General features: G+C 41.2%; 1 protein-coding gene and 2 non-coding genes across 3 annotated transcripts in view; 2 read left to right on the forward strand and 1 right to left on the reverse strand.

Annotated features, from left to right (window-relative positions):
- LOC122208754 (nuclear receptor coactivator 5-like) overlaps positions 1 to 21,693 on the reverse strand; it is a 46,313-nt gene extending 24,620 nt beyond the window's left edge. Inside the window, exons 1-2 of the mRNA XM_042920190.1 lie at positions 21,631 to 21,693; positions 13,290 to 13,356 (exon numbers count right to left, since the gene is read on the reverse strand). Coding sequence (XP_042776124.1) covers positions 13,290 to 13,348 — 59 coding nt within the window. The 5' untranslated portion in view covers positions 13,349 to 13,356; positions 21,631 to 21,693. The remainder of the gene's footprint in view (positions 1 to 13,289; positions 13,357 to 21,630) is intronic.
- LOC122209251 lies at positions 6,739 to 6,947 on the forward strand. The gene has a single exon (XR_006197525.1). It is a non-coding gene; the product is annotated as a small nucleolar RNA U3 (small nucleolar RNA).
- Positions 16,648 to 16,754, forward strand: LOC122209258. The gene has a single exon (XR_006197530.1). It is a non-coding gene; the product is annotated as a U6 spliceosomal RNA (small nuclear RNA).
- Positions 21,694 to 27,929: the final 6,236 nt, after the last annotated feature.

Consider the following 27,929-nt stretch of genomic DNA (forward strand, 5'->3'; position numbering starts at 1 on the left):
GGTAACTTTCCAGGTTTTCCAGTTACAGGAACCAGAACTAGAACGTCCTCTGCGTTTTGTGACCACCATACCCAGAAGCCAGGATCCATCAACCACTGTCATCCAACACTTCAAGTTGCCCACAAGGAACCTGGGAGCCCATACTCATTCTCAGCAACCTCAACAGCTTTTTCTGAATAACAATGTTTATTTGGGTCAACAACTTGAATATTTTATTGCATCTTTATATACATCCTTTCTATAAACATAAGTGAAAAAAATAAAAGGACAAAATGTTGACACCAGTAATCAAAAGTCATCTAGCAGGTGACAAACAGGAGTGAGATCTTTTAGGTCAAATCAGATACTTTTTAGGCTTTAACTGATCACCTGAAACCAGCCCCAAGTGCTAGAAAACCCTATGAATGGTTGTGTGTAAATGGAGAGACATGAATACCCTGCCACATCAGATAGATGACTCTATTTTTTTTTTTTTTTTTTTTTTGAGAGAGACAGCAAGCAGAGTGCAAGAAGGAGAATCTTAAGCAGGCTCTACGCCCAACTCAGAGCCCAACAGGGGGCTCGATCTCCCTACCCTAGGATCATGACCTGACCTGAAATCAAGAGTCAGATGCTCAACAGACTGAGCCACCCAAGCACCCCTAGATGGTTCTGTTTTTAACTCAATCCTTCCTCTTTAGTATCTTTTCAGCTAAAGATATCAGGGATTCCCTACTCATTATACCTGTTTGGCAACCTTTCAACATGTGCTCAGGGACAACTAAATAAGAATCCAATTTCATTTATTGATAAGTAACTGTTGAGCACCTAAAATCTGCTAAGCATGAACTTCAAAATGTGTCCTTTCTCAATTCACCCAGAGCCCAGTAAATAGCATGCTCTAAATACTTACACACTTTAGAAGGCTTCAATTCCTCAAATAAGAGAGTCCATCAATACTAACCCCACAGGCCTAAGGATAAGTTGACATAAGATTTTAAAATTCTAGCCCTCATGGGGTGCCTGGGTTGCTCAGTCAGTTAGGCATCTGACTCTTGGTTTCAGCTTAGGTTATGGTCTCATGGTTTGTGAAATCGAGCCCGTGTTGGGCTTATAGCCCTCAAAAAAGCACACAACTAAGAAAATAATCAAAGTTACAAAGGCAACCCAGATCTTGAACTCATTTATACCATATACCATCTTTAAGAGGCATTCTTAGTGGGAATTAAGGACATTCCCAAAAAACAAACACAAATGGTAAAAACTGCTATAAACAGGTTTTAAACAAATTTTTTTTAAGATTTTATTTTTAAGCAATCTCTACACCAAACATGGGGCTCAAACTCACAACCCTGAGATCAGGAGTCACATGCTCCACTGACTGAGCTAGCCGGGTACCCTGAAAGTTTTAATTTTTTAAGGAAAAAAAACGAAGTGATTCAAAACTTTATCAGAAATGAACAATATGGGGGCGCCTGGGTGGCTCAGTCGGTTGAGCATCAGACTTCAGCTCAGGTCATCATCTTACAGTTCATGGGTTCAAGCCCCACATCTGGCTCAGTGCAGACAGCTCAGAATCTGGAACCTGCTTCGGAATCTGTCTCCCTCTCTCTCTGCCCTTCCCCAGCTCACACTCTGTCTTTCTCTCTCTCAAAAATATATAAACATTTAAAAAATTAAAAAAAAAAAAAAAAAAAAAGAAATTAACAAAATGGAAAGTACTCAGTGCTTTCAGATTCCTCTTCTGTGGTAAAAAGAGCATGACCTTAAACTTCAAGAACTATCTATTGTACCGTCCCCTGCTCCCCAAAACTCAAACACAATATGACAACAGGATATGTGACCTGAGTCTTCAGTAAGAATGTTACTTCCTCCAAGGTAAAACAATTTCAAAGTGCCACTTTAAACATTCAGTTTACTCTCTGTTGTGGGCTGAATTGTGTCCCCTGGTACCCATGACTATGACTTTATTTGAAAAGAGGGTCTTTGTAGATGTAATCCAGACGAGGTCATGCTGGATTAGGGTAGATCCTAATCCAAACACCAGTCTCATTGGGAAGTTTGGGCATAAAAGGAAAATTTGACACAAAGACCCAGGGAGAGAACACCATGTGACTGCAGAGGCAGAGACTGGAATGATGCAGCTCCAAGCCAAGAAATGCCCAGCACTGACTACACCAGCCAGAAGCTAGAAGAGAGGCATGGAACAGGTTCTCCCTCAGAGCCTCCAGAAGGAACCAACCCTGCTGACACCTTGATTTCAGACTTCTGGCCTCCAGAACTGTGAGAGTAAATGTCTATCATTTTGAGCTACTTAGTTTGTGGTTCTTTGTTATGGAGGTCCTAGAAAACGAATATATTCTAATTCTTTCAGGGTCCTGTGGGCATTTGCAAAAAGAACCTAAGATCATACTGGAGGAAGTACTGAACCCTGGTTCCAGTACTGGAAGTACTGGAGTGAGTGCCACACTCTTCAAAGCAGTTGCACGGTCATGCTTAATGCGTGGAAACTACTTTCATGAATTAATGTAACTAGAAACATCATATATACACATAAACATGTGTGCAGGTATGCACATCCTCTACCATATTCAGATTATACTAATGATGGGGGTGCCTGGGTGGCTCAGTCGGTTGAGCGTGCGACTTCGGCCCAGGGCATGATCTCACAGTCTGTGAGTTCGAGCCCCAGCATCAGGCTCTGTGCTGACAGCTCGGAGCCTGGAGCCTGCTTCAGATTCTGTGTCTCCCTCTCTCTCTGACCCTCCCCTGCTCATGCTTTGTCTTTCTCTCTCTCTCTCTCAATAATAAATGAACGTTAAGAAAAAAAAAAAAGCATCCAAGTCTTGATTTTGGCTCAGGTCATGACCTCACAGTTCGTGAGATCAAGCCCCTTGTCAGGGTCCATGCTGCAGCACGGAGCCTGCTTGGGATTCTCTCTGCCTCTCCCTTGCTCATGTGTGCTCACTTGCTCTCTCAAAATTAAATAAATAAACATAAAAAAAAAAAGGAGAGAGGTTACACTAATGAAGAAAATGTCATCCCAAGACACTAAAAAATATTTCGGGAATATAAAATAGGGAATTTATCTTCATAAGCAATTTCTGATTTTATAACTTCTGATTTTGTAACTTTTCCAGGACTTCCCCAGGAAAAATCTAATCGCAACAGTTTTCAGATGGTTGGCAGTAAAGCCCAGGTTAGCTAAAAGGCCCCATGAGGTAATCTTGACTTTGGTAAAGGTCTGCATAGGTCTTCAGCTTTGCAGGTTCAGAAGCCAGATAGTCTCCCAAATCACACAGGTGTGATCAGGTCCAGGAAACAAGTTCACAACAATCCAACCCACAGATCCCAATTTCCAAGTCCAAGGACCAATTAATTAATTTTCAACGTATCTTTCAGTGACCGGAACACTTAGACCTCCCTCACTCCTGATAACAAGTAACCAAAAAACTAAAATGGAAATCCAAAGACTGTTTGGCTAACATGTAATAAGGAGTCAGACATCCAATCTAGAACCTAGAACATTTGACTTCTTCCACCATAGAACATTTGACTCCCGCCCCCCCCCCCCCCCGCCACCAATACAACACCTGCACAGAACAGTACAATCTTTATATCCACTATGCCATCTGTACCGGCTACACTCAGTAGAGTAGACAGAGACCTCTGTATTTTATAGGGAAGTAAACTAATGCTAAGGAAGCAAAGAGGGTGGTTTATCCATTCATTCAACACATGCTGACAAAACTCAACGTAACAAGGTCAACAGTAGGCAGCACTTAACTCCAATATCCTGACCCTCAGTCAAATGCTCTCTTCACTACATACCAGTCACTTCTGGAATGTACCTCCTCAGCAATGCATTCATATCTGCCAGATCATGTGTCTCTCTTCCTTAGAATATGCTGCATAAACATGGAAAAATTACTTCTAGTGCTTTTACTCTTCTATATATTCCATGTAAATCCCAATATATTGATATATTACCAATAAACAAAACATATTACATGTTAGATATGTAAGATATCTTACATATCATACAGGTAACATATAAGATAGTTCACATACACACATAGTGTCAAAGATTTCACTTTAAGCTTTTTCTTTTAAAGTTTATTTTGATAGAGAGAGAGAGAGAGAGAGAGAAAGAGAGAGAACGTACACACATGGGGTAAGGGCAGAGAGAGGGAGAGGAAAAGAAATCCCAAATAGGCTCCACACCATCAGCATGGAGCCCAATGGGGGGGCTCCAACTCACAAACCGTGAGATTATGACCTGAGCCAAAGTTGGACACTTAACCAACTGAGCCACTCAGACACCCCCACTTTAAGCTTTTTCCAATAAGCCTTTGTAAATAAAATGTACTAGACCCATCCCGTCCTTCTTTAATAACTGAAATAGTTTTTCATCATTTGTCTGTTTCTTGGCTACTCAAGGTCAATTATGACCACCACTACTGTATTTTTCTCAAATGTAAAACTTGCACTTTTGCATATCTGAAATTAGGGAACCTTCTTACAATAATATATACATTTAATGTTGTGCATTTTCCTTTTAAAAGGGACTATAAAGGGGCACCTGGGTGGCTCAGTCGGTTAAACATCCGACTGTAGCTCAGGTCACGATCTTGTGGTACACGGTTTGTGAGTTCGAGCCCAGCATTGGGCTCTGTGCTGACAGCTCAGAGGCTGGAGCCTGCTTGGGATACTGTATCTCCCTCTATCTGCCCCTCTTCCATTTGCATTATGTCCCTTTCTCTCTCTCAAAAATAAACATTAAAAAATTTTTTTAATTAAAAGGGACTCTAAAGATGAATGATTTTTCTTTCCAATTGGAACCATATCTGAGAATAACCAAACTGTTTATAAGGGGGTATTATATAAGTAGTCCACCTAATAAATAATGAGAGAATAATCAAATAATAAATTATCAAACATCCTGCAACAACCAGTAAATGAATGGACACAGATAAAAATCAATGGTTGCTGGGGTGCCTGCATGGCTCGGTCAGTTGAGTGCCTGACTCTTGGTTTCGGCTCGGGTCACAATCTCTCAGTTCATGAGTTCAAGCCCCACGTTGGGCTCTGCACTGACAGTATGGAGCCTGCCTGGGATTCTCTCTCTCCCCCTCTCTCTACCCTTTCCTTGATTGTGCTCTCTTTCTCTCTCAAAATAAATAAAATGAACTTTAAAAGTTAAAAAAAAAATTTTTTTTTAAATCAATGGTTGCTAACAACATATATAGGACAACTAAGCATTAGGTTCTTTTCAATAGAAGTGTATATCACCTATGGAATTATGTTGCCAAAAAAGAACCTGAATCCTGTCACACATCTATATCTGCCTATAATTTATAGGAAATACAAGAGGCAGAAAGACAAGTTAAATGACACCGTAAGAGGCAAATGGCATAGCCTGTGGAAAACCCTAGAAAACAAAGCACCTGCTTCTTCAATAACAACAAAATATTAGAAAAAAAAAAAAGATGAGGGAACATATAGATTTAAGAATTAAGAGGCATCAACCACTATAGAACACTCAACCCAACAATAGCAGAATATGCATTTTTCAAGTACACGTTGAATATTCTTAAGGATATACCATGTTAGGTCACAAAACAAGTCTTAATAAATTTAAAAACATGGAGATCAGGGACACCTGGGTGGCTCAGTCGGTTAAGCAACTGACTCCGGCTCAGGTCATGATCTCACCATTTGTGAGTTTGAGCCCTGCGTGGTGCTCTGTGCTGACAGCTCAGAGTCTGGAGCCTGCTTCGGATTCTGTGTCTCCCTCTCTCTCTGTTCCTCCCCTGCTTGTTCTCTGTCTCTGTCTCTCAAAAATAAATGTTAAGAAAAAAATTAAAGAAAGAAAGAAAGAAAAACTGAAAAATCCATAAAAATGGGGAAATTCCCCCCCCCTTTTAAACACCAAAGGGTCAAAGAAACTACAGTGAAAATCAGAAAATACCTGAGACAAATGAAGATGAAAACTTCTGAAATGCAGTGAAAGTAATGCTAAGAGAAAAAAGGAGAGCTGTAAACATTTAATTTAAAAAGATCTCAAATCAACAACCTAACTTTACCACTTAAGAACTAGAAAAAGGGGCACCTAGGTGGCTCAGTCAGTTAGTATCCCACTCTTGATTTCAGATCAGGTCATGATCTTATGGTTCGTGAGTTTGAGCCCCATATCAGGTTCTGGGCTCCCAGCGTGGAGTCTGCTTGGAATTCTCTCTCTCTCTCTCTCTCTCTCTCTCTCTGTCTCTCTCTCTCTCTCTGTCTCTCTCTGTCTCTCAAAATAAACATTAAAAAAAAAAGGAACTAGAAAAAAGAACAAATAACCCAAAGCTAGGAGGAAGGAAATAATAAAGATTAGATCAGAGATAAATAAAATAAAGACTAGAAAAACAATTGTGGAAAAAAAAAAAATCAATAAAACCAAGAGTTGGTTCTTTGAAAAGATCAACAAAATTAATAAGCCTTTAGCTAAAAGACAAAAAAGAAAGAACATAAATAACTAAAATCAGATATAAAAGAGAGGACACTACTACCAGTTTTACATTTAAAAAAAAAAAAAAAAAAAGGATTATAAGAGAGCACTATGAGCAATTATATACCACAAATGGATAACCTAGAAAAATTGGACAAATTCCTAGAAACGCACAACCTACCAAGACTGAATCATGAACAAATAAAAAATCTGAAAAGACATGTAATGAGTAAGAAGATTGAATCATTAATTTAAAACCTCCACAAAAGACTATACTTTCAGGGATCACTCCTAGAATTTGTTACTACAGAAGTTTCTCTGAATGTGTAGAGTACCCAAAACCATGAGAAGGAGGTATAGCATTCTCTCCTGAGGATGAAGGTGGCTCTGGGTGTTGCTTCTGCAGCTGTCTTTTGCTGTTGATGATCATTCTTCTCTTCCTTTGGGAGAGCAAGAGGGAGAAAACAAAAACAAACAAACAAAAAACTCCCATAAAGAAGAGCCCAAAACCAGAGGGCTTCACCAGTGAATTCCACCAAAGCTTTAAAGAATTAACACAGATCTTTCTCAAACTCTTCCAAAAAATTGAAGAGCAGGGAACAATTTCTCACTCATTCTATAAAGCCAGCATTACCCTGATACCAAAACCAGATAAAGACACTACAACTGTAAATCAATGTCCTTTATAAACACTGATGGAAAAATCTTCAAAAAAATATTAACAAGCAGGATTAAAATGATTATATACAGAACATTAAAATGATTATACACTGGGGCACCTGGGTGGCTCAGTCGGTTAAGTGTCCGACTTCAGCTCAAGTCATGATCTCACAGCTCATGAGTTCGAGCCCCGTGTCGGGCTCTGTGCTGACAGCTCAGAGCCTGGAGCCTGCTTCAGATTCTGTCTCTCTCTCTCTGCCCCTCCCCTGCTCACATTCTGTCTGTCTGTCTGTCTCTCTCTCTCTCTCTCTCTCTCAAAAATAAACATTAGGGGCGCCTGGGTGGCTCGGTCGGTTAAGCGTCCGACTTCGGCTCAGGTCGTGATCTCACGGTCCGTGGGTTCGAGCCCCACGTCGGGCTCTGTGCTGACAGCTCAGAGCCTGGAGCCTGTTTCAGATTCTGTGTCTCCCTCTCTCTCCGCCCCTCCCCTGTTCATGCTCTGTCTCTCTCTGTCTTAAAAATAAATAAACGTTTAAAAAAAAAAAATTAAAAAAAAAAAAATAAATAAACATTAAAAAAAATTTTTTTAATAAATAAAATGATTATACACCATAACCTCAATGCAAGGATGGTTCAACATATGAAAATCTATCAGTGTGATACTCTGCACTAACAGGATGAAGGAAAAATTCACATGATCGTCTCAACTGATGAAGAAAGCATTTTGACAAAATTCAACACTCTTTCATAATTAAAAACAAAGAAACCACTCTACAAACTAGGAATACAAGAAAACAACCTCAACATAATAAAGGCTATATAGAAAGAGACCAAAGCTAATATGTTTAATGGTAAGATTGCAGGCTTTCCCTCTAAGGTCAGGAACAAGACAAAGAGGTCCACTCTCACCATCTCTTCCCAGTATAAGACTGCAAGTCCTAGTCACAACAATTAAGCAAGAGAAAGAAATAAAAGGCACCCAAATAGGAAAAGAAGAAGTAAAATTATTTCCGTTAATGGAATGATGTTATATATGTAGGGAAAACCCTATAGAGATTGCACCAAAAATAACTTAAAAAACCTGTTAGAAGGGGTGCCTAGGTGGTTCAGTCAGTTGAGCGTCTGACTCTTGATTTCAACTTAGGTAATGATCTCTCCTGTGAGAACTAATAAATTAAGCTAAATTCCAAGACAAAATCAGCTTGCAAAAACTAGTTGCAATTCTATATACTAACATTAACAATATGAGAGGAAATTAAGAGAACAATTCCATTTACAATATCAACAAAAAGAATAGGCTACTTAGGAATAAACTTCAACAAGGAGGTAAAAGACTTGTACACTGAAAACTATGAAGTATTTTTGAAAGAAATTAAAGAAGACACCAATAGGAAAGATATCCCATGTTAATTTATTGGAATATTTAGTATTATTAAGATGTCAATACTACCTGAAGCAATCTACAGATTCAAAGCAATTCCTACCAAAATCCCAATGACTTTTTATAGATGAAAATTCCATCCTAAAATTCATATGGAATTCCAGGGGACCCAAAACAACCAAAATAATCTTGAACCAACTTGGAAGTTTCACACTTCCTGATTTCAAAACTTATTACAAAGCACTATAATAAAAACAATGTGATACTGGGGCGCCTGGGTGGCTTGGTCGGTTAAGCGTCCGACTTCGGCTCAGGTCATGATCTCGCGGTCCTTGAGTTCAAGCCCCGCGTCGGGCTCTGTGCCGACAGCTCAGAGCCTGGAGCCTGTTTCAGATTCTGTGTCTCCCTGTCTCTGTGACCCTCCCCCGTTCATGCTCTGTCTCTCTCTGTCTCAAAAATAAATAAACGTTAAAAAAAAAATTAAAAAAAAAAAAACAACAATGTGATACTGGCATAGAAATAGACATGTAGACCAAAAGAACAGAACAGAAAGCCTAGTAATATACCCTCACATGTAAGGCTTAGATAATTTTTAGAAAGTGCTAAGACCATTCAATGGGAAAAGGACAGTCTTTTCAACAAATTGTGCTGGGAAAACTAGCATCCATATACAAGAGAATGAAGTTGGACCCTTTGATCTTACACCATATACAAAAATTAACTCAAAGTGCATCAAAGATTTATTCATTTTTTAAAAATTTGTTTTAAGTTTATTTACTTATTTTTGAGAGAGAGACAGAGAGAGCGAGAAGGGGAAGGCAGAAAGAGAGGGAGAGAAAGAATCCCAAGCAGGCTCCACACTATCAGCATGGAGCCCAATGTGGGACTCAAACTCAGGAACCGTGAGATCATAACCTGAGCTGAAACCAAGAGTCAGAGGCTTAACCGACTGAGCCACCCAGATGCCCCAAAGTGGATCAAAGATTTAAATATAAGACCTGAAGCTATAAAACTCTCAGAGGGAAAGCTTTATGTCACTGGATTTGGCAATGATTTCTTGGATGTGATACTAAAAGCAAGGATGACAAAAGAAAAAAATAGATAAATTAGATTATACCAAAATAAAAAAAACTTGTGCAAATAAAAAAAACTTGTGCAAACAGGGTGAAAAGGCAACACACAAAATGGAGGAAAATATCTACAAATCATATATCCAATAAGGGATTTATATGCTGAATATATAAAGAAATCCTACAACCCAACAACAAAAAACAAATAACCCAATCCAAAAATGGGCAAAGGACCTGAATAGACATTTCTCCAACAATATATACAAATAGGCAATCAGCACCTGAAAAGACACTCAATTTCACTAATCATCAAAGAAATGCAAATCAAAACCACAATAAGGTGCGCCTGTCTGGATAGTTCAGTAGAACATGTGAATCTTTATCTCCGGGTTGTGAGTTCAAGCCCCACATTGGGCCTAGAGCTTACACACACACACACACACACACACACACACACACACACACACACGATATCACTTCATATCCTTTAAGATGGCTACTATCAAAAAAACAGAAACAAGTATTAGCGAGGTTGTGGAGCAGTTGGAACCTTTGTGTACTGTTGGCGGGATTATGAAATGGTGCAAGAGCTAATAGGAAAATAGTCTGGCAGCTCTTCAAAAAATTAAAATTAGAACTACCATATGATCCAGAAATCCCACTTCTGAGTATATATCCAAAAGAACTGCAGTATCTCTCTAACAGATATTTGCACATTCATGTGCATTGCAGCATTATTCATAATTAGCAAGAAGTGGAAGCAATCCAAATGTCCATCAGTGGAAGAATAGAGAACTTAACATACCATATTTGTTAGTTCTCCAGAAAAACACAACCAATAGGATGTATACCTAGAGATTTATCATAAAGAATTAGTTCATTTGACTACAGCGGCTGGCACATCTAAAATCTGCAGGACAGACTGGCAGGGTAGAGACCCAAGAGGGCCAGTGTTCCAGTTTGAGTCTGAAGGCAGTGTGCTGAAGAACCAGCAAGAGGTGATGTGGTAAATGAAGTCCAAAGGCAGTCTTTTGGAGAATTCTCAATTGCTAAAGAAGGTGGATCTTCTTTATTCTATCAGGCCTTTAACTTATTGGATGAGGCCATTCACATTTTGGAGGGCTCCTTATTCAGAGCCCACCAATTTAAATGTTAATCTCATCCAATATCACACTCACAGAAGTATCCAGAATAATGTTTGACCAAATATCTGGGCACCCCATGATCCAGCCAAGTTAATATACAAAATTAACCCTCACACATACAGTGGAATATCACGCTGCTTTAAAAGGAAGGAAATCCTGTCATATGCTACAACATGGATGAATCTTGAGGACCTTATACTAAGTGAAATAAGTCGGTCCCAAAAGTACAAATATTGTATGATTTCACTTATATGAGGTAACTAAATGTAGAGTAAATGTCTGACATTAAACTTCTGATTGCCAAGGTACCCATTTTAAAAGATAGCCATCTTGAATAAACACATTGCCAGGTATATGACACAGCCACTAGGTAAAACAATCAGATTAGGAACCAGGTCACCCACACCCATTTAGTTCCCCTTACAGAAAGTCCTGGGTGACTTAGATAACTGACCGCTTGAGTGACCCTGCTTCCACTTTCCCATGCCCTAATTTCTGCTCTTGTGTTTCAAATTAGCCAATAATGAGTGACCCCACAAATCGCCAGACATTCCACCCTTGGACTTTAATAAAATCATAGCCCCAGCTCCCCTCTCTATCCCTCTCTCTAATTGCAACCTCACTTGTACCATGTACCCTCCAAGACTTGTGAGTAATAAATTCTGTTCCTCAAATTCCCTAATTATTTTTGAAGTGCATCCTGCAGTCATAAGAACCATAAGGATTAGTCCAGTCACATCACTGGCCCCTGTGGGGGAAATATCAGTGGGGCTCACTGCGGTTAAGACAGGCCCAGGCAACTGCCTCAGGCATTCCTAGCTGAGAGCATCACCATCAATAGGTTGGGCAGGACTCAACACCAGAGTAGTCAAATTTATAGAAATAGCAAGAATGATGGTTATTTAAGGCTGGGGTAGAGGCGCCTGGGTGGCTCAGTTGATTGAGTGTCTGAATCTTGGTTTTGGCTCAGGTCATGATCTCACAGTGGTAGGATTGAGCCCCAACACAAGCTCCTTACTGGGCCTGGAGCCTGTTTGGGATTCTCTCTCTCCCTATCTCTCTGCCCTTCCCCTGTTTGCATGCATGCTCTCGCTCTCTCTCTCTCTAAAATACATGCATACATACATACATTTTTTAAAAATAAAAAAAATAAAAGGTACTGTTTAAATTCTGTAGGATGAAGAAGTTCTGGCAATGCACATATACTTAGCACTATTGAATTTTATACTTAAAAATGGCTGAGATGGTATAAATTTTTTAAAAAGGACATTCTGATCAGGCTAGGGGGAGGGGAAGTGGGGAGTAAGTGTTTCACAGGGACAGAGATTCAGTCTGGGACAATGAAAAAGTTCTGGAGATGAATGCTAATGATGGTTGCACAACTATGTGAACATAGTACTACTAAACTATAATCTAAAAAATGGTTAAAATGGTAATTTTTATGATATATATATATATATACGTGGAATATATATATATATATATATATATATATATATATATATATATAATATAACTTATAAGTAACGTATAAAAATAACAGTGCAGGGGGAAAAAAAGTACAAAGATTTGATGGTATCTGTTTTGGTGATTACAGAGATAAAATGTTGAGTATACAATGAAGTTTGCAAACTACCCTCAAATATTTAAAAATTGAGAGGTTGGGGGTGCTTGGGTGGCTCAGTAGGTTGAGCGTCCGACTTCAGCCAGGTCACGATCTCGTGGTTCGTGGGTTGAGCCCCGCATCGGGCTCTGTGCTGACAGCTCAGAGCCTGGAGCCTGCTTTAGATTCTGTGTCTCCCTCTCTCTCTGCCCCTGCCTCACTCACTCTCTCTCTCTCTCTCTCAAAAAAATGAATAAACGTTAAAAAAAATTTTTTTTAAATCAAGAGGTTAGCTTGTTTACAGATTTTTCTAACATTATAACAAAAAGCCTAAAGAACATATAGTGAGTGGCAAATGCTCAGGGTTGGGGCACCAACCCCATAGAAAACCATACAAAATTTGCACTTCTTTGTGTTTTGCATTTCAGTGTTGTCTGAATATTTAGAAACAAATTTACTGTACTTCCAAGGAGTCTATATTCCAAAATTAAAAGCTGGAAAAAAAAATTACTACTAGAAGTAGTAATTACTACTAGATTACTAGAAGTAAATTGCTACTAGAAGATTTAAAAGAACGTCATTTTTTAAATTATATAAACTAAAATTAAAGTTGGGGCGCCTGGGTGGGTCAGTCGGTTAAGCGGCCGACTTCGGCTCAGATCATGATCTCGCAGTCCGTGAGTTCGAGCCCCACATTGGGCTCTGTGCTGACAGCTCAGAGCCTGGAGCCTGTTTCAGATTCTGTGTCTCCCTCTCTCTGACCCTCCCCTGTTCATGCTCTGTCTCTCCCTGTCTCAAAAATAAATAAAAAACGTTAAAAAAAAAATTTAAAGTAAAATCAACAACAATCACCAAAATTAAACCTTCATATCTGGATTATGTCTTCCTATAATTTTGCTATTTTACTCTGAGAACATCTAAAGACCAATACACATATTTTAAGAATATTTCACTTTACCTTTTAGCTACTGAAGATGTTCCATATTGTCTTCTGCGACGCCTGGCCACTGAAGACATCTTAAGTCCTAGAAAGATAAATTGTTTTAGGAATAAATTAGAAAACCATTCGCACAGTATCACTAGCACTGTGAAACTTATACAAGCAGCAATGCTTGCCTCTAACCCCCACCCTGCAATCCCATCACACCAATTTTCAAGCAAACACAACAATGAAGACCAGCTAATCACAACCCTGAGATGCCCTCCCAACTCTATTTCTCTGCTAAAGAAAATGTCTAAGTCAACGCAAAATCTAGAGATGATGCAGGAAGCCCTGGCAGAAAGCCTCATGGGTTGGAAAAAAGGGAAACAGGTAAGTGATGAGGGAAACAAAGGCAAGAGAAATGTAGCTTAAATTAAATCTCCTTATAGCTTGCAGCCCACTGACACCTGAAACACACAGAGCATGACCTTGCTGCCAAGCAACTCATGGCTGCCTTACTTCCTTGATGTTTTTGTTTTATTAAAGACTAAAAGTAACCTTATCTTAACAGTAGCTTAACCTTATCTTAACAGCGCCCCTAAAGGTCTTGAAAGGCTTATTTTCAAATTCCTTAGAGACTTACATTCTCCCTAACCCTCACTAACTTAGAAGTATATACCCAGTCACTCTTCACAACGCCAGTGCAGCTCTTTCTGCCCACGGGTCCTGTCCCCGTACTTTAATAAAATCACCTTTTTGCACCAAAGATGTCTCAAGAATTCTTTGTTCTTGGGCCATTTGCTCAAGAACCCCATTGGTAAGTATGAACTAAAATTCACGGTGGCAATGTGTAATGAAACAAACAAACACATATGAATTTTATTTCACTGATTTCAGTTCCACTTTGGTGTCCCCTCTTCCTTTAGAACCACGTGCTGCTTGGTAAGGAGACATGGCAAAGCCAAAACACACTGTCCAAGGCCAAATCTGGGGCCAGCAAGGATGGCTTCCTTTTCCTTAACAAATTGATTTGTGCATTTGTCTACCTCCAAAAAGATGCTGAGATGTCTATGACTAAAAGGGAGAACCAGTAAAGCATTAAAATAAAGAGGAAGGAGCAGCACCAAAATAAGGAATTTTTCCATTATTTTAAGTGATATAATTCATACACCATAAAATCCCCCCCTTTTTTTTGAGAGACAGAAAGAGTCTGCATGCACTTGTGCGAGCAAGGGAGGTGCAAAGGGAGTGGGGGAGAGAGAGAGAGAGAGAGAGAGAGAGAGAGAGAGAGAGAGAGAATATCTAATAAGCCAGGTCCACACTGAGTGCAGAGCCCCACACAGGGCTCCATCTCACGTTCATGAGATCATGACCTGAGCCAAAAGTATGAGTTGGATGCTTAACACACTGAGCCACCTAGACACCACTAAAATTCACCCTTGTAAAGGTAAATTTTAGGGGTGCCTAGGTGGCTCAGTCAGCTAAATATCTGACTTCCACTCAGGTCATGATCTCGCAGTTTGTGGGTTCGAGCCCCTTGTTGGGATCTGTGCTGATAGCTCAGAACCTGGAGCCTGCTTCAGATTCTATGTCTCCCTCTCTCTCTGCCCCTCCCCCATTCACACTGGCTCTATCTCTCTCTCCCTCTCAAAAATAACATTAAAAAACATTTTTTTTAATTTTTAAATAAAGGTAAATTGTACATTATGTGTTTTTTTAGTACATTCACAAAGTAATTCCAGAACATTTTCATCACTGGCCCCCTCCCCCAAATTCCAATAGTCACTCTCTATGCTCCCCTCCTCCCCACCTCTGACAATCACTAATGTACTTTCAGTCTCTTTGGAATTGTATATCAGACATTTTATATAAATGGAATGTCCTCTTTTGTGTCTGGCTTCTTTCATTTAGCATACTTTGGAATGTTGTGGGATGCTTCAGTATTTGTTCCTTTTTACGGGTGAATAATATTCCAGTGTGTGGATATACCAGATGTCCATTCATTCACCACCTGATGGTCATTTGAGTTGTTTCCACTTTTTGGCTATTATGAACAATGCTGCTAGGAACATTTGTGTAACAGTTTTCGGTGAACATGTACTCAGTTCCCTTGGGTATACACTTAGGAGTGGAATTGCTGAATGATATGGTAATTACGTTTAACTTTTTAAGGAACTGCCAGACTGCTTGCCACATATGCTATACCATTTTAAATTTTCAGCAGCAATACATGAGTGTTTCAATTTCTCTCCAACGTTGCCAACACTTCATATGAATCTTAAGTAGCAGTCTTCAAATTGGGTACATGGACCTGGGGATAGGAAGACCTTCCGTGGGGATCATGACTTTGAGCATGATGGATACTCTGAAGACAATTTCAGGCCCTCTGCTTCCGTCAGAGCTCTTTCCCACATATACTTGATCTAGCAGGCTGAGAAAATGCCTATGACTTCCTTCCCCCCTCTTGCTCAATCACCCTATGCACTGCACAAAAGAAGGACCAATTACTCACCACCCAGAATCTCCTTTGATCCAGTGCATCACCCCAGTGTGAAAACTTCAGAATGAGATTAAGGTAAATGGAGAAGTCAGAACAATGCAAAGAATTTCAACAAGAGACACTAAAGGAAACAGAGCCTTATTTCATCCAGTTCCCAGCATAGCTCTAAGTATTGTCCATCCTAGAAGAGTGGAATGTTCAACACAGGGATAGACCCTAAAATGTTTGATTACACCATAGCCAGTAATCAACTAAAAATGGATCACAGACCTAAATGAAAGAGCCAAAAGTATAAAACTCTTGGAAGAAAACATAGGAGTAAATATTCACAACCTTGGGTTAGAGAAAGATTTCTTAGATATGGCACTAAAAGCACAAGCATAAAAAAGTTAGGAGTGCCTGGCTGGCTCAGTCAGTAGAGCATGTGACTCTTGATCTCAGGGTTGTGAGTTCAAGCCTCACACTGGATGTGGAGTCTACCTAAAAAAAAAAGAAAAAAAAATTGATAAGCTGGATTTTATAAAAATTGTAAAATTTGTGAAAAGACACCATTAAAAACATATTTACAAATCTCATATCCGATAAGGGTGTCTGGGTGGCTCAGTTGGTTAATCCTCTGACTTCAGCTCAGGTCATGATCTCAACGTTTATGAGCTCAAGCCCCGCATTGGGCTATCTGCTGTCAGCACAGAGCCCGTCTTAGATCCTCTGTCTCCCTTTCTCTCTTCCCCTCCCCTGTTCTCTCTCTCTCTCTCTCAAAAAGAAAAAAACATTTAAAAAAATGTTTTAAAGAAACTCTTGCATCTAATAAAGAGCTCACATTTAGTACATACAAGGAGCTCTTACAATTCAATAATAAAAAGAAAAATAACCCAATTTTAAAATGGGCAAAGGGTGCTCGCTTCGGCAGCACATATACTAAAATTGGAACGATACAGAGAAGATGAGCATGGCCTCTGCGCAAGGATGACACGCAAATTCGTGAAGCGTTCCTTATTTTTATGAGCACTGGGTGTTGTATGGAAACCAATTTGACAATAAATTTCATATATTAAAAAAAAGAAAGAAACTAACTACATAAATAAATAAAATGGGCAAAGGATTTGAGTAGACATTTCTTCAAAGAAGATGTACGCACGGCACAAACCACATGAAAAAGTGTTCAACATCATCAGTCATAAGGAAAGTGCAAATCAAAACCACAATGATATCATACCCATAAGGGCCTCTATCAAAAAACAAAACAAAACAAAACAAAACAGGTGTGCCTGGGTGGCTCAGTCGGTTAGGCATCCGACTTCAGCTCAGGTCATGATCTCACGGTTTTTGAGTTCGAGCCCCGCATCAGGCTCTGTGCTGACAGCTCGGAGCCTGGAGCCTGCTTCAGATTCTGTGTCTCCATCTCTCTCTGCCCCTCACTCACTTGTGCTCTATCAAAAATAAATAAAATGTAAAAATTAAAATAAATAATAATAATAAATGTTGGTGAAGGTGTGGAGAAATTGGAACCCTTGTGTACTGTTGGTGGGCATGTAAAATGGTGCAGCCCCTATACAAAACAAAATGGCAGTTCCTCAAAAAATTAAAAATAGAATTACCAGGTCATTCAGTAATTCCACTTCTGGGTATACACCAAAATTAATTGAAAGCAAGGTCTCAAGAGACATTTGTATACCCATGTTCATGGCAGCACAGTTCACACACAAGAGCTAAACCCAAGGGTCCATCATGGAAGAACGAATAAACAAAATGTGGTATGTCCATACAGTGGAATATTAACCAGCCTTAAAAAGGATGGAGATTCTGACGTGCTACAACAGGGATGAATCTTGAGGACATTATGCTAGATGAAATAAGCCAGACACAAAAGAGCAAGTACTATATGATTCCACTTACATGGGGTGTCTAGAATAGTCAAATATATAGAAAAGGAAAGGACAACGGTGCTTGCCGGAGGTTAGGAAGAGGGAGAATAGACAGTTGTTGTTTAATGGGCAAGGAGTATTGGTTTAGCAAGATAAAAAAGTTCTGGAGACTGGTTGCACAAGAAGGTGAATATACATAATACCACTGAACTGTACACTCAAAAATGGTTAAGATGGCAAATCTGTCACGTGTATTTTACCACAATTTTTTAAAATTCAAGTATAGTTGACATACAATGTTTCACTAGCTTCGGGTGCACCACATAGTGAATAGTGAGTGACTCAACAAGCCTATACATTATGCTGTGCTCACCACAAGTGCAGCTACCCTCTGTCAACATACAACACTATTATGGCACCACTGACCGTTGGCTGTATTGTTTGTTTTTTTAAACCACAGTGAGATAGCACTTCCCATTTAGCAGGACGGGTATAATCAAAAGGACAAGTATGGGTGAGGATGTGAAAAAGCTGGAACCCTCATATATTGCTGGTAGGAATATAAAATGGTACGACCACTTTGGAAAGCAGTTTGGCAGGTTCTTAAAAAAGGTAAACATAAACAGCAATTCAACTCATCCACCCAAGAAAAGTGAAACCTATGTCCACACAAAGACTTGTGTGCGAATGTTCATAGAAGCATTATTCACAATAGCCAAAAGATGAAAACAATTCAAATGTCCATCCCTGGTGAACAGGAAAAAGTAAAAAAAGTCGTACATCCATACCATCAAATACTATTCAGTGATAAAAAGGAATTAAGTACTGATATACACCACAAAACGGATGAATCTCAAAAATAGTATGCTAGGGGCGCCTGGGTGGCTCAGTCGGTTGAGCGTCCGACTTCGGCTCAGGTCATGACCTCGCAGCTCGCATTCTGTGTCTGTCTCCCTCAAAAATAAACAAACATTAAAAAAATGTTTGTTTATTCTTGAGGGAGAGAGGGAGAGAGAGACAGAGTGCGAGTGGGGGAGGGGCAGAGAGAGAGAGAGGGAGACACAGAATCCGAAGCAGGCTCCAGGCTCCGAGCTGTCAGCACAGAGCCCGACTTGGGGCTCAGACTCACGAGCTGCGAGATCATGACCTGAGCCGAAGTCGGACGCTCAACCGACTGAGCCACCCAGGCGCCCCTAAATAGACATTAAAAAAAAAAAAACCAGCACACTGAAATGAAAGCCAGTCACAAAAGGCTAACATCTTAATGGTGGAGGAGGTCATTGAGAGGACATGACCACCGGCTGACCTGTGAGCAGATCGCAGCAACCGGAGGCTCCTTACTCCCGCCCCCATCCTTGGACCATGCCTCCCGCTTGCCTTTCACACTCCCGGAGACTGCCCGAAGGACAGAGCCTTGAGATAGCGATGTGGTACTAAGACCATCTGGACGGTACACATTACTGAACGCAGGTCAAATCTCAATATAAACGTTTAAGATTCGGTGGGTGGGTGTGGAGATCTACTCGTGCTATACCTACCACCTACCAATCTGCAGCGGCTTCCCTCTTTCTTCAGAAACGTTGCTCTCTGTCCTCTGCCGGTTTCAGATTACACCCAGAAGCTCCCAACGAGCTGCCAAACCAACAACTATTGATTCCATTTATATGAAATATCTAGATAATATAAATTCATAGAAACAGAAAGATCACTGGTTGCCTGGGGCAGAACGGGAAGCATCTTTCTGGTGTCACAGAAATGCTCTAAAATGGGCTATGGTAATGGTATCTGTCAGGATGTCCCTGGAACCACAGTGGAGGGGACGGCCATCTTGCCAGCGCAACCCAAGGGAAAGCCCCAAGCGGCGCCAGAACGAATCGAAGGTCAACCAATCACCGTGCGACAGCACGACCTGGCGCGAAAAAGGCCCACCCGGACCTAAACCCGGAACCGCTGCAGCTTAAAAAACCCACCCCACCCCACCCAGGCGCGACTTCCCTGACTCCTCTCTCTCTCTGTCCCTGAGTCACGGAACCTCGCCCGAGACCTTAGTTCCCAATAAAGCCTTTGACTGCTAAAATTTTTTAGCTTCTGACTCATCTTTACCCTGCCCGATGCCTGACCTTAACAGTATCATGTAATTCTACAAAAAATCATTAAATTTAAAATGAGTCAATTATGTGGTATGTCAATTATATATACCTCAAGGAGCTGTTTTTAAAAAGTAAAGTCAGGGGACACCTGGCTGGCTCAGTTGGGAGAGCACACAACTCTTGATCTTGGGGTTGTAAGTTCAAGCCCCATGTTAGGTCGTAGAGATTTTATTAACTTAAAAGTAAATTCTTTAAAAATAATAAAATAAAATAAAAAGTGAAGTCATTCTTCTGGGTTGGACAGTGAGGCCCAATTTGGCCAGATAGGTGCTCTGCCATATAATTTCCATAACCCGAGTGAAATCTACACCTCCTAGATTTTACTCAAAATAGGATGAAAACATGCATATGAAAACCACAGGATAGGATGGTAATGATATCTTTTGCAACTCTTTACAAGTATAATAAAAAAAAAATACCCTAGTTGTCAATTTACAAACGTGTAAGGAGGACATAAATTCTTCCACCACAAGCTTGGGAGCAGGGTCACCCCACAAGTCCACGTGTCATGGGAACTGGCAAAATAAAACCTCACCCTAGAAGCTAGTGGTCACCCACCCAAATGGAGGAGCTGGGGATTCCAGCGCATTCTCAACACTTAAATAAGCACAGAATTAGAAAGCCAACACTGAACTGCAGGTAGCCTCCTGTCTGCTCTCGCTCTTCCACTATGGCAGAGCCACGACACGAGGCATTTACATCGCGAAACAGGAGGTAGCCACGTGGCCCTCACTTCACTGCTCCCGGGACTGGGACAAAGCTGGAATACAAAGATGACCAAAAACAAAACAAAACAAAACAAAACCCACAAATTTCAGTTTGCAGCTTTCAAGATTCAATTCCTTCAAGAGTAGTATTTTTTTAAGTGTATATATTTAAGTAATCTCTACACCAGGACCCCCAAGATCAAGAGTCACATGTTCCTCCCAATGAGCCAGGCAAGCACCCTTCTTTCAAGAGTAATATTGACCTTAACTGATATTGCCCAGACGCTGAACTCCCCAAATAAGACCCAACGTAGCCATACTTGTTCAAATGCCTCTTTCAGACTGAGGGCACAGCCATCCGGATCACCCCTGTACGCCCAGCCTAGCCAGTCCTGGCTTCAGGCTCCTCCACACAGGGTGAGCAGGCAAGAGCACTGTCCTGTCCTCCTGGGAATAATTTATTAATCAAACATTAAGCAGTCAAGTAGGTTATCACTGAAGCAAAACTACAATTGCGAGGTAACAGGCTGAGAAGCGGAGGCACTTTGGAAATGTCGCAACAGGAAAATATATCTGCTCTAAACCTTCACATTAACTCATTTACGGTAGGTTCTGTTATTATCCCATTTTGGGGATGAGAAAATGGGGGCACAGAGAGGTAAGGTAACTTGCCCAGGGGTCACACAGCTCATCAGTGGTCCACCCAGATTCACACGCAGGTCTAACTCTAGAAGCCTGGTGCAATCACCAAATCGGCTGCAAGAGTAAACAGCGGAGGAAAAGCATGAACTGGAGCCAGCCACAGCAGATGAGCAAGTTTTCCCAAGAAGGTAAAGGGAGGCTAGGGGAAGGCTGATCCAGAGAGCTCCGACCTGCTCGTGATGAGGACACGCCAAGGCGGGAAGGCAGGAGGATGGACAGGGAGGCTGTAAAGGAGGCAGGAGAGGTTGCTGTAGCTTCCCGGTTGATTGTAAGGCAATGCGTCCAGCCCACCTGCCCACTTCTCAAGTGGGGAAACTGAGGCCCCCAAGGAGGGGGAACACAGGTTCCCAGGCACCAGCCCGCCTCAGCCTCCCGGAATCCAGGAGATAGTAAGGGGCATAGGGACTGCAGTGAGGTGGCGCGAGGCCTCCCTGCCCTTGGCGGGACACTTACCGAGGCGTACTTCCACAGCTCCCTCAGGAAACCTCCCGCGTTCCTTGCCTCCAGCCTCTCCACTCCCACCTTGCCCTGCGCGCCCGCAGCTCCGCCCCTAGTGCCCCCCCCCCCCGCCCACCACAGCCCGCCCTGGGCAGCACAGGCGGCCCACAGCGCCCCCTTTAGGCAGGGAGGCGCGGGCCCACGCCCTGCCTTGTAGACTGTTCTTTTCCCCTTACTATTTCTCTTCCCTGTCGCTTGTTGCTGTTCGCTCCCTCCCCCGCCTTCCCTTTGCCTTTCATGTTTTCAGTCACAAGTCGCTCTTTCACTCATTCTTGGTTTGTTTGTTTTTAAGTCTATTTATTTATTTTGAGAGAAAGAGGACGGGGGATGGGGTAGAGAGAGAAAGAGAGACTTTCCAGCATGCTCCTCACAGTCAGTGCAGAGCCCGACACGGGGCTCCAACCCACGAATCATGAGATCATGACATGAGCCAGAGTCAAGAGTCAGGTGCTTGACCAACTGAGCCACGCAGGAGCCCCTATTCATTCTTACACTTAACAATTATGTGTGTGCCAGAAACTGCTCAAAACATTGGGGATAGGGGCACCTGGGTGGCTCGGTCTGAGCACCTGACTCTTGATCTCAGTTTACGTCGCGATCCCAGGGTGGTGGGATAGGACTTTGTAATGGGCTCCAGGAGCCTGCTTAAGAGTTTCTCTCCCTTTTCCTCCCCCTCCACCTCAAAATAATAATAATAATAATAATAATAATAATAATAATAATAATAAAGTAACGCTGGGGATAAGGCAGAGAAGATAGAATTCCTGTGCTCATTAGCTTACATTCTAGTAGATGAAAATAAATGAATGGCTTTCCAACTTTGTCACCCCCACCCACAGGTGCAACATGTTTTACATCACTTTCCAGTATACCTACACACACACACACACAAACACCACCCATAAAACTAACACTGAGGTTTCACAAAGCCATACTTACCTTGTAGACTGGCAGCTCCTAAAAAGACAACCAGAAAGAGCACCAGAGTGGTTCAGTAGGTTAAATGTCCTTTGGCTCACTCAGGTCATGATCTCGCAGTTCATGAATTCAAGCCTCAATCTCTTCCTCTCTCTCTCTCCCTCTCTCTCTCTCTCTCTCTGCCCCTCACCCCAAATAAATACATAAACTAAAAAAAAAAAAAAAAAAAAGACAATCAGAAAACTGACAAAAAAAAAAAAGACAATCAGAAAGACCAAGCAAAACTACCTTTGTTAGATTTGCTGCAGTAATGGAGAATGCTACCATGACGATCTTAATAGTATGTCAGAATGGAGAGACATGGAAAGGAAATGTATAGGGCTGGGGTCTGGGCTTGAGTAGTTCAAGAAGGTCTTTCAAGACAAGAATTGATTGGGAGTCTGTGAGACCTAACAGGCAAGAAAGATGTTACAAAGCAGGTGGAAAGATTAAATTTTAGAAGGACATTTGTATTTCCTTTAGTTTATTGGCTATCAATGATTGTGTTTAAAAGGCTATAGAATTTCATCTTTAGTAATATAGCTTTAATGAAAAACACCCTCTTAATTTTAAAGAAATGTTAAATGTCATTTCCTTGATATTTATGGACTAAATAAATTATAAATTTGAATTATTTTATTTTTTAAAGTTTACTTATTTTGAGAGAGAGAGAGAGAGAGAGCATGTGAGCATGCAAAAACAGAAGAGGGGCAGACAGAGAGGGAAAGAGAATCCCAAGCAGGCTCTGCACTGTTAGCACAGAGCCCGACACAGGGCTTGAACTCATGAACCTTGAGATCATGACCTGAGCTGAAGTCAGATGCTTAACCGACTGAGCCACCCAGGTGCCCCTGAATTGTTTTTAAAAACAGGAATTGTTTGGGATTGGGCATATGTCTTGATGTAAATTTTAGCATTAGTGAGCATAGCACAGCAAGGGTCTTAAAGCAAGTTTTAATAAGTATACTGCTGTTTGATAAGTAACTTGATTTCCCAAATGGACAATCTTGATGGGATTCCTTCCCAATACGAGAGCCCATCCTGCAAGCTGTCCAGATAAACAGGTTTGAATGAAGTCCCTAAACCAAACGTTTATTTGTTTATAGCCTTAGCTTACTGAGCACAGCATCATTTTGCTGTGTTCTACAGGTCAAAGCAACAGGAAAGAGCACCCAGACTCAAGGAAAGGGGAACAGACCCCACCTCTTAAGGATTGTCAAAGAATGTGACCATCTTAAATCCTACACATTTAAGGGCGTCTAGCTGGCTCAGTGGGTAGAGCATGTGACTCTTGATCTTGGGGCTGTGAGTTCGAGCCCCATGTTGGGTATAGAGATTACTTAAAAAAATAAAATATATTTTTAAAAACTCCTCCACATTTGGATTACTTGGAAAATAAGGAGTTACTTTTTCGGAAAGAAAGACGAGGGATATAGGAGAGGCAGGCCACATGGATTGGCTGACCATTGCCAAGTAAACTTTCCTTCTGGCATGGAAACCTAAAAATAACTTCTCTTGCATTCTCTGGTGCCAACCTTGGGTCTCAAGATTGGGTCCAGTATCACCAAACACATTTTCCTTTTCTGCAAACCACATCATAACATGAATTAGGCTGGGATTCCTTAGGTCTATGACTATATTGACTTCCAAAAATGTCATTTTCCCCCATGTTTTTGTCTCTGAAAAGGTTTTGGTTACCTGTTTTGGCTAGGGAATGGGGAATATTGGAAAGTGACCAGCATGCAAAGCAAAATGGACACATGCATAGTGATCAGTTTTTTCTAAAGATTGGGTATTGAGTGAGCCATTTGTAACCACCTATAATACCATAACCAGAAAACAAATAAGCCTTAAAAAAAAAGGTTAACATAAAAGCAATTCTTTCTGTCTTTACAAAATCAGCAGAGAATGAAGAGCAGCCTGACTTGAACAAGCCAAAGAAGATTTGAAGAGCAAAACCGGAAAGAAAGGTGAGATTTTGATTTGGAATTTTGCATGGGAAGTATTCTTCAGTTCATCTACTTGGTCTGAAAGCCTCAGAGTAGCTATTTTTCATCTCATACTGTTTGCTTCTAGGGGAATCTGAGAATCCTTAGATGGTAGTCCAATTGTCAAAGGGTAATGAAAGCATAACAAAACGTGGTAGATAAAGTGGAATATTATTCAGCCTTCAAAGGAAAGGAAATTCTGACGCATGCTACAACATGGATAAACCTTGAGGACAAGATGCTAAGTGAAATCAGTCATTCACCAAAGGGCAAATACTATTTGATTCCACTGACATGAGGTACTTAGCGTCAAAATCATGGAGACAGAACATAGAATGGTGGTCACCAGGGACTGGGGAGAAGGCGAATTAGTGTTTAATGGGTACAGTTTTAGTTTTGCAAGATGAAAAGTGTTCTGAAGATAGACGGTGCTGATGGTTACAATAGTGTGGATGTACTTAATGCACCAGAATTGTACACTTAAAAATAGTTAAAATAAAAAGTTAAAATAGTATATTTTGTTATGTTTATTTTACTGTAATAAAAAACACATTTAAAAAGGCAATAAAGGGGGCACCGAGGTGGCTCTGTTAGTTAAGCGTCTGACTTCGGCTCAGGTCATGATCTCATGGTTAGTGAATTCATGTCCCGCATCTGGCTCTATGTTGACAGCACAGAGCCTGCTTCAGATCCTATGTAATCCCCTCCCCTGCACTCTCTCTCTCTCTCTCCCTCAGGAGAATAAAGGGGCACCTGGGTGACTCAGTCAGTCAAGTGTCTGACTCTTGATCTCAGCTCAGGTCATGTCTCAGTTTGTGAGTTTGATCCCCACATTGGGCTCTGCACTGACAGCACAGAACCTGCTTGGGATTCTCTCTCTCCCTCTCTCTCTGCCCCTTCCCCATTTGCACTCTCTCTCCCTTTCTTCCTCCCTCTGTCTCAAAAATAAATAAATATTTTTTAAAAGGCAATAAAACCCTTAAAATGAATTCACCTTCCTTGCTTTTGTGTCAGGGTAAGAATCTAATCTATGTTTATAGGAAATAGTCTCCAGAACAACCTTTTCAAACATCTGCAGCTAGACCCCTTTGGGCATCCTGTGCAGTTTGGGATCTTTTAGGTCATCTTCAGGGTTGTGAAAATTAACAAAGGGAAATCTCACTAAAATAAAGCCAGGCGGCCAGAAGGGGGAGCTCTCATGCCATATCGCAAGAGGTCAATCACAGGAAGAACCGTCAATTCACAGGAAGAATCATCAATTACAGGCCCCAGCAAGGAAAGATGGGATTTCTACAAGAAATCCACCATCTCAGCAACTCAGCCAATGAGAAAGCATCATTACCCTGAAATCTTGCTTTTCTCGATGGACTTTTCTTCAGAACAACCCTTCCCAGCTCCCTCCTTATTCTCCATAAAAATATCATTTCTCAGGGTGCCTGGGTGGCTCAGTCGGTTGGGTGTCCGACTTCAGCTCAGGTCATGATCTTACAGTTTGTGGGTTCGATCCCCGCGTCGGGCTCTGTGCTGACAGCTCGGAGCCTGGAGCCTGCTTCAGATTCTCTGTCTCCCTCTCTCTCTGCCCCTCCCCTGCTCATGCTCTGTCTGTCTGTCTCTCTCTCTCTCTCTCTCTCTCAAAAATAAACATTAAAAAATTTTAAAAATAAAATAACATTTCTCTCCTTTGTTTGTTGGACTAGCTTATGGTTTTTGCCATAGCTTGCCTGTCCAGAATTGCAATTTTCTGCTATTCCCGAATAAACCCACCTTTCCTGGTAAAATTGTTTTAAGGATGTTACTTGATGTCTTAAGAGGGATCCAGACAGAATGTGCGTGTGCCTGCCTACACACACACACACACACACACACACACACACACACACCCAACAATTCAAGGTTGGTGAGACTCACAGAGCCCACTGAGCTCACTGCTTTCTTGCTGACCCTAGAGTTTGAGGGTAAATCTCTCCTGAATTTCTAACTCTGCTCCCTATGCATTTTGAGCTCCTGGCCTTTATTTGGGATCTGTTTGAAGTCTTTGTCCTTTTCCGAGAGTACTCATTTGGCCATTAGTCTGACTCCTTTTTGGAACTATACTGTTCCTATCAGAACTATGCTAGCCTTTGCCCTGATTCCTTTTGGAATTGAACTATTCCAATTGGAACAGTTTAGGACTTTTTTTTTTACTCTAGGGAGTAAATCTCTAAGGGAAACCTGACTGGCTCAGTCAGTAGAGCATGTGACTCTTGATCTGAGGGTTGTGAGTTTGAGCCCCAAGTTGGATGTAGAGATTACTTAAAAATAAAATCTTTAGGTGTGCCTGGGTGGGTCACATCTGGGTTGGACATCTGACTCTCAGCTTAGCCTCAGGTCGTGATCTCGCCGTTCATGGGTTGGAGCCCCACATTGGGCTCTGTGTTGACAGTGTGGAGCTTGCTTGGGATTCTCTCTCTCTGAGCCTCCTTTGCTGGCTCTTGAGCGTTCTCTCTCTCTTTCTCTCTCAAAATAAATAAATAAACTTAAAAAAATAAAATAAAATAAAATAAAATAAAATAAAATAAAATAAAAATCTTTAAGAGGTGCCTGAGGTGGCTCAGTGGGTTAAGCATCTGTCTCTTGATTTTGGCTCAGGTCGTGATCTCACAGTTCATGGGATTGAGCCCCGTTTTGGGCTCTGTGCTGACAATGTGGAGCCTGCTTGGGATTCTCCCTCTTCCTCTCTCTCTGCCCCTCCCATGCTCACTCTTTCTCTCTCTCAAGAATAAATTAATAAAATTTTTAATGTAAAAAAAAAAAATAAAACCTTTAAAAAAAAAAAAAAGGAAGAAACCTCTAAGAAATGGGATTCCAGTCATCAAAATGCTTTGAGGCACCCCCACCCCCTGGGACTACAGCCAGTTTTATATTTAAAAACTGTGGTCCCTTGGGGTCCCTGGCTGGCTCCGTTGGGAGAGTATGCAATTCTTGATCTCAGGGTCATGAGTTCAAGCTGCATGGGAGGTTACCTTAAAATAAGAAAACTTTAGGGGCACCTGGGTGGTTCAGTCAGTTGTGTCTGACTCTTGATTTCAGCTCAGGTCATGACCTCAAGCTTTCATTAGTTTGAGCCTTGCATCAATACTCTGCATTACCAGCACAGAGCCTGCTTGGGATACTCTCTCTGCCCCTCACTTGCTCACGGTGTCTCTGTCTCTTTAGAATAAATAATAAATAGGGGTGTCTGGGTGGCGCAGTCAGGTAAGCTTCTGACTCTTGATCTTGGCTCAGGTCATGATCTCATGGTTTGTGAGTTCAAGCCCTGCATGTGGTTCT

This window comes from Panthera leo, chromosome E2, assembly GCF_018350215.1.
Source record: "Panthera leo isolate Ple1 chromosome E2, P.leo_Ple1_pat1.1, whole genome shotgun sequence".
NCBI classification, from domain to species: domain Eukaryota; kingdom Metazoa; phylum Chordata; class Mammalia; order Carnivora; family Felidae; genus Panthera; species Panthera leo.